Source organism: Paralichthys olivaceus, chromosome 24 (assembly GCF_024713975.1).
Source record: "Paralichthys olivaceus isolate ysfri-2021 chromosome 24, ASM2471397v2, whole genome shotgun sequence".
NCBI lineage: Eukaryota > Metazoa > Chordata > Actinopteri > Pleuronectiformes > Paralichthyidae > Paralichthys > Paralichthys olivaceus.
The window spans coordinates 4343029-4355541 of record NC_091116.1 but is presented as its reverse complement, the minus strand read 5'-3'; the positions used below and the strand labels follow the sequence as shown (position 1 = coordinate 4355541).

Here is a 12513-nt window from a genome sequence, read left to right as displayed (position 1 = left end):
ATTGTTTACATCAAATAACTCATTATTGGACAAATTAACACTGAGATACATCAGTGTGATAACAGCTCATGTAATTTACAGAATCTATCTATTTTATATGGATAACAATTTTTTTAAACTTATTTATTTAAGTGGCTCCATCCATTACATGGAGGTGTGATTTATGACCTATATTGCAGGAAGCCACTTGGTGGTGTTTGAAACAGTTTGGCATCACTTTCGGGGAGCAGTCATATTTTCCAATTAATAATGTTAAATTGATATAAGATTTCTGGATCCATCCCTTGATCCAAATCCATAACAAAATTTAAAGGATTGACTACATCCACAGCTGACACATACTGCATTCCCTCCGCCACGTTCTGTGGTAATCCGTCCAGTAGTTTGATTCGAATCGAATTTCTAACGAAAAAAAGACCAATAAACTGTGTATTGATAGTCCCATATGGTCTAGCGGTAAGGATTCCTGGTTTTCACCCAGGTGGCCTGGGTTCAACTCCCGGTATGGGAACTACAGTATGTCTTTGCAGATGAAATCTACCCCATCACCTTTGGGGAGCAGGCATATCTCCCAATTAACAATGTTAAAGTGCATTCAAATGACTGGATCCGTCCCTTGATCCAAATCCACATCAATATTTATAGGGTTCTTGACATTGTCACAGAATTCCCAGGAATAATTCATGGATCTTGATGCGAAACAATCAGGCATATTTAGGGGACTGGTAAAAAGCCCCAGAGTCATTACCTCTGCCAAGGAGGTCATGGTTTCTCCTGTTTGATTGCTCATGTGTTTGTTAATTTTATTCTTTCATTCATGAGGAAAATAGATCAAAATATTACTTGTTGATAGTCCCATATGGTCTAGCGGTAAGGATTCCTGGTTTTCACCCAGGTGGCCCGGGTTCAACTCCCGGTATGGGAATTTAACTGTCTGTTTATACATGAAAGGTGCATTATGCGCATAACTTTGTTTGAGGATTGAAGAACCACTTCAGTGACACATAAATATAGTCATTTCACCAAACTGCAGTGGAACACAACATATAGTTATTTTTCCAGTTTGTTTGACATTTTAACAGAATTCCCAAGGAATAATTTATGGACTGGAATTCAGTCTGGCTTGATTGAGTTTAAGGGGACTATCGGGCCCTATTGGGGGAGGTAGATGCTCTACCATTCTGTTATTAGTGTTTTTCTTTCTTACACATTTTGTCTAGACTAGATTTTGTGGGAAATAAGCAGACTGGAGCTTCGTAACAGTACTCAATGTCCCTTTTAAGCCTCAGGGAGGCGCCATAGACAAGTAAAGGCCAGACATCATTCCTGCCTAAGGCAATCAGGAAGGTGAAAGCAAAATTATGTTTCTTTCTCTTCCTCTGTATTGTTTTTGTAAATACAGTCTGTATTGTGTTTTTGAAGTCAAATATAACTTTCCACAATCACTAACCAACTAATTCGGCTCAAGAGCCTCAAAACCTTCTGTTGTGGTTAATATTGTTTGCTGCTCGACGCACCATGCAGGTGAGATGATATTTGCTGTCTGTCTAAAAATACGATTGTAAGTGCAGCCTGTCTTGGGGGACAAACACTGCAATTGGCATTGTAATCTTAATTTATGGAAGATGAGCATAATTATTAATCCGAAAAACAAACTTAATTCAAACATTTTTCCCTATTCTTATTTTAAAACAGCCTTGTTCTAGCTATTATAGAGCAACAGCATAGTGCCATACCCAATTTAATTTCATTAAACAAGATTATATAGCAGCTTTTGAAATTAAAGTATGGAAATAGAAAACAAAACAATTGGTAAACCCACACCATAAGCAAACTTTTGAAGGTTAATTTAGCCTGAAATCTGGAGTTAGTATGTGCTAATGTGTCTGTGTGGCATATGTAGACTTTATGTGTTTTTAAGGAACTTCATTAAGTGGTGCTGGTCCCTGGGTGGCAGAGGGGTTTAAGCTCTCAGTCATGTGGGGATCAGCCTCCATTTAATCCTTTAGAGAGAGAGGGAGAGAGCGAGAGAGCAAGAGGTCTGACCGTGCTTAAGGTGAAGTACAGTTTTGAGAGCTCTATAGGGACAAGCAAGGCGAAAAACTTTCTATTTGCAATTCAACCTGTAAGCCTAAATAATATGCATCGTCTTCGCCTGGACATTTGGAACTTCCTGGGAATCATACTGAATTTCCACAATTTTCAATGATTTCAAACTCTTGGATTTATTCTGAAAAACCGGACTCCGAAACCACCCTTCACATTGCAATTTGGGACCTAGTCCAGGATTTGAGTCATCTTGCAACCTTGGAAACGCTTGGAAACATTCTTTCTGCTCCTTATTTCTTGCTCTAAAACATACCGAGAGATACTATGTTTATGGTTTTTAGAAATACTGGGTTTAGTTCTTATTTTTTAATGTTGGCGTCCTAAGATTCACGCTGTTATACTTTTGACCCAAACTGGGAACTCTGCGATTTTAGTCTTGTAGCTCTAAAATCAATTGTACATCTTGTGGAACTGCATACTGACCCTATAGAGTCCCATCTTTTCTTAGAAAGTTCCTATGGCTCAATCAGGCTCCTGTCCAAACCAAGACCTATCAAATGCTGCCATTGTCCACAGCCCACTGGGTATTTGTTCAGACCTGGATACCCAGAAAGGAAGAGAGGGTGGGGAAGGAGAAGAGGACGATGATGAGGTGGAACTAGCTGAGGAGGTAGGGGAGGATGTTTTGATGATGGCTGAAGCAGGAGAGGAGCATAAAAAAGAAGAACTTGGAGCACGGGATGAAAGGGAGGAAGTGAAGATTATACAAGAGGACCAGTTACCAAATGGAGTAATAAGAGACGAGGATGGAGGTAATGAAACACTAGAGGAAAATGGGGAGGGAGGAGCAGAAATGGCAGATGAAGAGCATGAAAAGATAGAAGACCAATCAAGACAGAAAGAATGTGAAGACAAAGAAGAAGAAGAAGAAGAGTCAAAAGACACAAAGGCAATGACTGATAATCCATCTACATTTTCATCAGTCAGTATTATCTCTCAAAATCAGATATTTGGGGAAAATGAGAACAGAGAAAGTGAAGAAAATACCCAAGAGGCCTTCACTGAAAGATCCAAAACAGAGACAATGGAGGAAGAGACTAATGAAGGAGATGATGGGTTAGAAGAACACCAGATTATGTCCTCTGCAGATGATACAGATAATCTTCAAGATTTAAGTATCATAGAGGAGTCAGGGGAGGATGCACAGTTGTCTACTGATGACAACAACAAAACAGAAGTTGTTCTTCTCACTAATAGTGAGGAGACAGAAAACATTGAGGAGTCAACAACAGATGCAATCTGCGTTACCGCATGCCCAGATGAGCCAGTTAACATTCAAAAAGATCTATGCCAAACCTCTGTTGATAATAGTGGCCCACTATTCAATACACCTGCTACAATTGAGATGGTGAGCATTCAGACCAACCAGTTAATCAGTGAGAATCAAGATGGCATGACTTACACAGATGAGAAGATAAACTTAGAATCCAGCAAACAGGAAGTTGAGTCAACTAATAACAACATTATTTGGCAACAGATGGATCCCATTGAAGCAAACATTGAGGATGAGGGAACCGAGGAGTTAATGAAGAATGCAATGTTAGCTCCTGACGTTCTGGACAATGGGGGCGAAGCAAATCTAAAGGTAGAGCAACCAGAGTTAGCCTTCGTACCTCCTGAAGAGCCGTCACAGACAGAAGGATGGACTGACGAAGGGATTAACCAGAAAGAGCAAGTGCAAAAGGTTGGTGTTAATGCTCATGATGGGGCAGCAGGAATTATAGAGATGAAGGAGAACACGACTGATGTTATGCAAGAGTTAATGGGTGAGGAAGAGCACATAGGAAGAGGTGATGAAGAAATGCAGGAAGAATCTATTGTTAAGCTTGAAATGGTAGAACCTCCAGAACCAGAAGTGCAGAGTGTAGAGGAGCTACCTTTAGATGCACAGCAGGATGTGCATTTGGATCAGGTGGAGGAGGCCTTCGAACCGGAGGAAGAGGGTGAAGTTGAACTTGACCAGCCAGGAGGTGAAGTTGTGTCAGAGGAGAATGAGTCCACAAAACAGGGGGGTGGTGATTTTCAGCAACAACTGTCACAACTGCTCATAGAAGCATGGGCAGACAACTTGAGAGAACAGCCAAGAGGGACGACCCTTGTAAAAGGTGAGAGTGGGGGTCAATTAGATAAAGTGGCAATGGTGGGAGAAGAAGAGACAGCAGAAGAACCTGTGACAGTTTTAGATGATGAGATTGAAGAGATAGAGGAGACTCAGACTAGTGAACTTGATGAACAAAAGCCTTCCACCCTTACAGTCACTTCTGAAGAGGGCATAATGGAGACAAAGGAAGAATGTCAAAAGATAGAAGTTGAGACGGTTGAACCAAGTAAAGCAAAAGAAGAGAAGCAAAAAGATGAACAAGGAGAGGAAGAGAAGGAAAAGAAGCAAAAGGATGACAATACAGCAGAAGAATTAGATGTAAATGGAAGAGTTAAAGGACTGAAGCAGGAAATGGAGAATGGGATCTTGTCTCCCGAGCCACAACCAGTCAGGAAAGAGGGATGGGAGACAGCAAGAAGGCGGTCACCGAGGAGAAATCAGCCTGAGGACGAGAGAGCACCAGAAATGAAAGACTGGAGGAAAGATTTGAAGCCAGTGAAAAAAGACAAATGTGACACTGAAAGGGGAAGGAGGGAATGGAGGAGAGAATCATCACCAGAGGAGAAGAGTCTGCTAAGGAGGGAGGACTGGATAAAAGAGCTAAAGTCAGTGATAAAAGATGAATCCCTGCCCAAAAACAGAGATGAGCATGTGAAAAGAAAGCGAGTGGTGCTGCTCGAAGATGGCCATTCATATTTCCCGCAGCGGGAGGAGATGACTGAGGAGAAGAAAGAGGAGTTGAAACTAATCTCCCATAGGAGAGTGAACAGCCCCTTTTCTCCTGTTCACATGAGGAACATCAGAACACCCCAAGATCAGGACTATGAGATCTCACTCTATGTCAAGGTGAGGAGCCTCTTCAAAACATAGATATGTACACATGTCGAATGACCACCCAGAGTCAATAACACTGTAGGATGAAAACTGAGGGTTCCTCCATAGTTCCTTGGTAAAGGCCACAGACCATAATGCCTTTAAGAGTTCTAACACCGTAAAAACAACCTTATAGAGCTTTAAACCTTTAAACCACAGTCATCTGGCAAAAACGTTGACACCATCTAACGGTTAATTGTTAATTGCAAAAGCCAAATCAATATTATTTTTCCTGTATACCACTTCGATACACAGCAATGCTCAAGAATACACTGTTGAGTTCACAGATAATGGTGTGTGTTGACATGTGGCAGGTAAAGTCCCTGATGTCCTGGATCAAAAATCTCATAAATGGGCTCAAGCAGGATCCATTACACTTGACATGTACTGTCCTGAATATATTCATTCAGCATAAGAAATTGGTTTGGTAACTTTTACATTCCTGAAAGAACATGCAGCCAGCTGGGTAAGTGTCAGTGCACTTGAACTTTTTGGCACTGTAGAGCCCCAAGCTGTAAGCTTGCTCCAGGCTGTACTCGACTGCCCTAAGGCCAGATAATAGCAGCATATGAGCAGCTCTGGGCCAGTGTACTTTCATACCATTCATAGCGTTTTATTAAGTGGTCAACCGTGATTTGTGAGTGCGTGTGCGTATGTGCGCTCGCGTGTGTGTTTGTGTATTGCTTCTGTGTGCGTTACAGAAAAAGCAAGTGAGGGAGACAACCTATCTTGATCTACTTACCTTATCCCATTAAGACAGTGATATCCTAATCCATCAGGTATCCTGCATTGCTGCACGCATGCAATTCTAAAAGTAATAGACAAAATAATAGGAACGCACTGTAATCGACCATATTCATGGAATATTAGCTAGTGCAGCATCCTTGTTAGAAATAAAATGTGATCTTTGTGATGTGATATTTATAATAATCAGTTCTTTTTTCCATAACCGCTGCAAATAACGCTAATTTATAGATCATCTCAACCTGCACACATACACACAGAGAGGTTTTGCTCTGTGGTTCAGCAGCACATTCCTGACTGAGGTGAGAATAAAAGAGGGCAGCCATCCGAGGGTCAGCCGAGAGGTTTAACACCAAGAAAAAAATGCACTAATATCTGAGAGCTGCTTCACACATACACACAGCGAGCTTGTTCTCTGTGGGAGCTCACAGTCAAACAATGGCTTCCTTTGTCAGGGACTCTGCTGGCAGCATAGACTGGAGTGGATGGAAATATTATGGAAAAGGTCAAGCATCTTTCTGAAGTCCTTGGGCTCAGCGGGCCTCAATGTACGCAGCTCTGACTGGCTTTGTTCACCTCCACCGAGACAATAAACATACAGGAACACGCACCAAATTATGTTTAAGCTTGACATATTTACTATAAAATACAGACTACAAAATGACAGCCACTAGGATGTATCCAAGGAAACATGTTTGAGGCACTAATGACTGAATAGTACAAAAGCTCTATGCTGTTGCCAGTAGCATGCAGGGTTAATCTCTGCATTCTCACTCTACAAGCTGATTAGCCTGCTGTTTGGTCCTGAGAGGTCTGGTCACACAGCGGTGCAACAACAACACAGGCTCTCCTCCAAATAAATACTGCCTTTACATGATCTTGAACAGGCGGTAAACATGCACAACAAGGACAACAAGAACAAGTTATCCATGATTACTCATCAAGGTTTATACACACATATATATATAAGGCCTATATTTGACTATTATTTAAAAATCAGGTCTGTTCCGGTTAGTCAGTCTAATGTTGATCCTTTGAGCTGCACTTAGCCTTACCCCCCAGCAGGCCCCGAAAATAAATAAAAGCTAAGTGTGGCTGGTGTGCATTGAATTCTGAGAGGGGAGTGAAATAGAAGGGAGCAATCTTTATATACAGTTTATGCTTCGGAGAGGATCAAATGTTCAGCTATGATAAAGAGAGATCTTGAGTTTATTTGACAGCAGAGAGCAGAACATCAGATCTCTAATGTTATCAGAACTTTAGAATGGTCTATGAACCGAAGTGTTTGTCAGTCATACACTGTTGCACCAACTGCTGAGTCTAGAATGGTGATGCCTTCATTGGAACTTGTATGGCTTGAACGGCCTTGAGAGGATTTATGAGAAATAAAAAATATGGCTGCAGCATGGACGATCAGATCTGACTGCAAAGGAAAATTTCGAATCCTGCTTAATGTCAGACTGATGGGCCGCTGGGATGGGTCCACTGGCAAGTGTGTGTGTGTGTGTGTGCTGAAGTTGAGATTCCATTGCCACCCACTCCTTTCTGATGGGCCTCTGTTCTGCGCCTTCCATTTTGAGTCAGTGGGACACACAGACACAGACAGACGTGGAGCTGGTGTTTGTTTTTCATGGCTTAATTGGGGGATGAACCGGCGGGTGATATGGATTAATCGTGGATTGTACTTCTATAATAGATAGAAAGTGTCTCTAGAATGATTTTAGTGTAACACGTGGACTGTCCACCATGTCCTGGTTTGACGTAGCAGTTAAAAAACTTGGCTTTCCTACCATTGAGTTGTTTGTAAAGGTAAGTGACGTTGTAAATATGTACACCCTACTGATTATATTCACTGAAGCAGATTGCTTGCTAAATGCTCATACCTCTATGCTGACCATTACCTTGAACTCAAGGTCCAATTACTACCTTCTTTGGAGCTTTTAACTACATCTCATGGACTTCATCCACATAGTGTCCCAGTGTGCCCCGGTGTCATCATGTGACCTAAGTTGATAACAAGTGTTGGGGTGGTCTGACACCCAACGGCTGATGTTTATGGTCTTCATTCAGTTTCTGGTTCAGTGTCCTTGCTGTGTTCCCCATGATGATGATGATGTCAGATACTCTTCACTTCCTGTGTCTCAAATCGGATACTTGAAGGGATAGTTCACCCAAAACTGAAAATTCACTCATTATCTACTGACCACTATGATGTCGCCCCAGCAGCACAGACATCTTCTCCATATATTTTGGGTGGGTCTGTCAAAAGAGTCTGTTGTTTGGATTGCTCTTGTCTCATCACTTATTGTCTGACGAGACGAACATAAAGGGAGAATTAATTCACTTTCCTTTCATATTTGATATTTTTGTTATCGCCTGTTGTGCGGGTGCAGATTAAACCCAGTGAATAGCTTCATTATCATATCCTCACTCAGGATTTGTATAGCTGAGCTGAAACATTCTCTCATTTCTGAACTGGAATGTGTGTGTGTCTTTTTGTGTGTGCATGCATGCATGTGTGTGTGTGTGTGTGTGTAGGCGGGAAGTGACGGAGAGAGCATTGGTAACTGTCCATTCTCTCAGAGACTCTTTATGATCCTGTGGCTTAAAGGAGTCATCTTCAACGTCACCACTGTCGACCTCAAACGGTAATCTACTACACCCACATGCAGTCATTATCTTATTAGACAATTATTGATTTAATAAGAATGACAGAAACATGTGCAGTAAAAAATAAAGAATACTTAACTACTATACTACTAAAACAGATGCTATCCTATGACAAACGTCTGGCTTATATGACTTTGTATAAAATCTGAATCAACTTTTCAGTCCCCTAAAGTAAGGTGATTTGAAATAATGTGTGACTTGGTGCCATGCAAATAAAATTGTACTGAATTGAATTAAATCCATTTCTGTTCAGTCCTGTTCTGCTCATTTTATCAAATTAAAAATGACTAAAACTAAAAAAGACTCAACTGACATCTATATACTTGTTGCTTCAGTTTCGATGCAGCAGCATGACTATTGATCACAACCCATGTTAAAATCAGAACATGAGATAAACGGAAGATGTGCAATGCCGATGAAAGGTACAATGTGTAGCATTTATTTGATATCAAGTGTTGATATTGCATGTTGCAGCTGAACAACCCTCACCTCACCCTCCTCTTCCAAACACCTGTGGTAGCTTCAGTTGTCATAAAAACTCAAAAGGTCTTTATTTGTCCAGTCTGGACTAATGTAAAAAACATGGCGGCCTCCGTAGAGAGGGTCCCCTCCATGTAAATATAAAGTATTTAAATATAAAGGGTCTTTTCTGGGGTAAAGAAAACTACAATTCATACAATTTAGATGAAATGAACTAGTGAAAACATCATGAGGATTATTCTACATTAAATAGTTCCCTTTCACCTAAATCTTACACACTGGACCTTTAACTTACGGGAAGCTGTATATTTCAAATTACACCTATTTTATTGTCTTACAATCGGTCATATCCCTATTTTGGTCCTATCGCAATTGAGAGATCAAAGCTGTGGTAAAAGTCACAGTTTAATAAAAGAAGGATACAGATTCTGTAAAACATCTTTTAAACACAGTGAAGTTTGCAATTGTTTTCATCGCAAGCTTTGTGATTGTCTGCATTTGACATTTTCAGAAAGCCGGCTGACCTGCAGGACCTCGCTCCAGGAACCAACCCTCCGTTTGTGACCTTTAACGGCGAGGTCAAGGTGGACGTCAACATGATCGAGGAGTTCCTGGAGGAGAAACTGACCCCGCCGCGGTACACAAACACACATGATGTATCTGAATAATGTATCTGTTTTTGTCACTTAAGCTATACAAAAACATGTGGCGGTGTGTCCCTTACTAGTAAGGTGCCAGATATTTGCCCTGGCACACTGCAGTGTTTTTAGGCCACAGCTTCCATTGTTCTCTTCAGGTTCATTCAGGTCCTTAGAATATCTTTCATTATAACATCCTTTATTGCTTGTAACACAATTTGCCACCTTTAAACCTTACCTATGATCCCAACTGTGTTTTTTCACACACAAGAAATACAGCTGAAAATTGCTCATCTAGAATGTTATGCATATAACGATATGTCTATTGGATGCTAATTTCACACCGTACCAGTACAGTACAACAAATGAGCATCAATGATAAAAGAAAAATAAATGCATGCTGATTCTTCGATCTCTGTTTTACACTAGCTACCCCAGGCTGGCTCCGAAACATCGACAGGCCAACACTGCCGGCATCGACGTGTTTGCCAAGTTCTCAGCTTACATCAAAAACCCAAGAAAAGACACCAACGACGGTAAGAGAGCAGTTTCCATTGATTTAACTACTAGCTAATATACATTTTCTGTGTCTTCAGAATAATCACCGACTCTATTAAGTAAGTAATGTCGTTCTGCTGCCCCAAAGTGGCCAAACGTACAAGCTAAATCAGCTTTAACAGTGTGATTTAACAGAGTGATTGTGTCATTTGTCCACTTCTTTTGTTCTCCGTACCTCTGTGACTCCATCTGTCCGTGCAGCCTTAGAGAAAGCCTTGCTAAAGTCTCTTCGGCGTCTTGATGACTTCCTGCGGACTCCCCTGCCTGAGGAGATTGATGCTTACGCCTCAGGCGACCTCCCCGAGTCTTCCAGGAGTTTCCTAGACGGGGCTGAGCTCACCCTGGCTGACTGCAACCTCCTGCCCAAACTACACATCCTTAAGGTTAAGTCAACCTCATTTTCATATGCCAGCTCTACATCAAGAGTGGAGTTTGAGAGTATTTGGACTGTTCCAATTTTCTTTCAACTGTTTCTAGGTCGTAGCTAAGAAATACCGCGGCTTTGAGATCCCGGCGGAAATGACGGGGGTGTGGAGGTATTTGAACTGCGCCTATCAGAGGGAGGAGTTCACCAGCACGTGCCCCGCCGAGCGGGAGATCGAATTTGCCTACCTGGATGTTGCAAAGCGGATCAAATGAGAGCAAGGGGTTTGAGAGGAAGGAAAGAATGGAGATGGATGAATGAGATAAAACAGAGAGTTGTGAAAAAGCAGCAAATGGTTACAACAGAAAACATAAAAAGCAACAAGAGGTTAGAAATAAAGTAGAACAGTCAGAAACACGACTGTAAGGTGTTTGGTTGACGCTGAATTGATCATGTGAAGAGTAAAGAGAAGGATGAAGAGATGCAGAAGCAACAGGTGAATAAAAGGAGGATGAGAAGAACGCACAGAACGCCACCCTAACACCAAAACATCTTTTAATTCCTTGAGTTTGATAGCTCTGCATTGACGAGTGGAATGCTGATTGTACCTGTGTGTGTGTGTGTGTGTGTGTGTGTGTGTGTGTGTGTGTGTGTGCTCTCACAGGTTGGGTTGCACCGTTATCTTCTGTATCTTATGCTAATCGTTCTACAAGTAATCTATAAATTAGAGATCTGCTTGCAGCATTAATTCCTGATTCCCTTCATATTCACTTTTCAGACGATGGCAGGACCAGGTTCACTGCGAGAAACAGAATAAGTAGCACACGTATGCAGCTCGTATGCATTTTCACTCAGTATTAAAGGAGGAAAAATTAAGAAATTAACTTTTAGCAAAGCGTTTGATTAACCACTATAAACTACGTCAATCACTCTCAATCTAATAACTGCATTTTTGTAGTGGTACAAGTAAAATACGAGCACTATGACAATGTCTCTATGAGTATCAAATGACCTAATCTTTAAAAGGAAGCTAACTAGGACACGATAAGTAAATCATAATGTGTTTCCTGTGGGGACTGCTGATATTTTTTCATGTTTAATGCATTACATACAATAAAAAATGGCTCATTTTGTTTGCTGTGTTTTAATCAATTAATGTGGCCCATATTACATTTGACTGAAAGCATTCTGGGGATATCAGAATGTAGAATGAAGGAGAAATCATCCCCAAACCCCACAATCTGATTCAGACAACTTATCCAGGAATGTCCTTTTTATTCCCTTGAATGCAGTCCAACATTAACCAACCCTGACGCCATATGCTGTGTTCTGGCCTTATATCCTCTCTGGGGGGGATAATCTTTATTAAATATTGATTTTATCACTCTGTGAGTTGTCTTCAATGATTCTCTGTGTGTCTGTCATAATCATTTCAGGGAGTTGTGACATCTTGCCATTCAATGAGAATAATTTAAATGAAGCTAATTGCTTACATCCATGGTAGTTCAAATAATGCAGTGAAAAATGATGGTGTTGGTTCTTATGAGTCTCAGTGCCACTGACTCGTGAGCTCCACTCAGTGGTGACTGGCAGTACTGTCATGTTATCGCATCAGCAGTTGCTTCATATTTAACTTGAATTAAAAGAATGTACAGATTTGTATGTATTAAAAATCTGTATATATTTGCATTGAGATTTGTACACTTGTCAACTGATCTGAAATCTATGGTCTATGCACCCGTTTGCAGATTTCTCTACATATTTATAGATCTATGCTCACATTTGCCCATTTGTTTACACGTGCACAAATCTCATCATGCTCACACATATTCTGAAAACACGTTTGCAGATTCCTCGACGTATTTGCAAATCTCAGAACGCATGATTATAGTGCACATTAACCTCAAAGTTTACTGGACCAAGATCAGAGCTACCTCAGGACTTTCTGAATGTGAAAGGCCTCGATGTACTGATAT

The 12513-nt window shown here is 41.0% G+C and overlaps 1 protein-coding gene and 2 non-coding genes across 4 annotated transcripts; all 3 read left to right on the top strand.

Annotated features, from left to right (window-relative positions):
- The first annotated feature begins 439 nt into the window (after positions 1-439).
- trnae-uuc (transfer RNA glutamic acid (anticodon UUC)) lies at positions 440-511 on the top strand. Its single transcript has one exon. It is a non-coding gene; the product is annotated as a tRNA-Glu (tRNA).
- A 342-nt stretch (positions 512-853) lies between these two features.
- Positions 854-925, top strand: trnae-uuc (transfer RNA glutamic acid (anticodon UUC)). Its single transcript has one exon. It is a non-coding gene; the product is annotated as a tRNA-Glu (tRNA).
- A 1093-nt stretch (positions 926-2018) lies between these two features.
- LOC109640053 (chloride intracellular channel protein 4) lies at positions 2019-11924 on the top strand. 2 transcript variants are annotated; one of them, XM_069521363.1, is made up of 6 exons: positions 2019-5056; positions 8366-8475; positions 9489-9614; positions 10045-10151; positions 10375-10556; positions 10651-11924. In XM_069521363.1, exons 1-6 carry the CDS (start codon positions 2567-2569, stop codon positions 10810-10812), a joined length of 3177 nt encoding a protein of 1058 aa, XP_069377464.1. In that variant the 5' UTR covers positions 2019-2566; the 3' UTR covers positions 10813-11924. The 2 variants fall into 2 exon arrangements, with proteins under 2 accessions (XP_069377464.1, XP_019959404.1); XM_020103845.2 differs by lacking the exon at positions 2019-5056 and adding an exon at positions 7256-7636.
- Positions 11925-12513: the final 589 nt, after the last annotated feature.

Coding starts and splice junctions, on each gene's coding strand:
- LOC109640053 (XM_069521363.1), top strand. CDS start 2,567: ATGGCTCAATCAGGCTCCTGTCCAAACCAAGACCTATCAAATGCTGCC. Junction 10,152..10,374: donor AAGAAAAGACACCAACGACG/GTAAGAGAGCAG, acceptor CTGTCCGTGCAG/CCTTAGAGAAAGCCTTGCTA. Junction 10,557..10,650: donor CCAAACTACACATCCTTAAG/GTTAAGTCAACC, acceptor AACTGTTTCTAG/GTCGTAGCTAAGAAATACCG.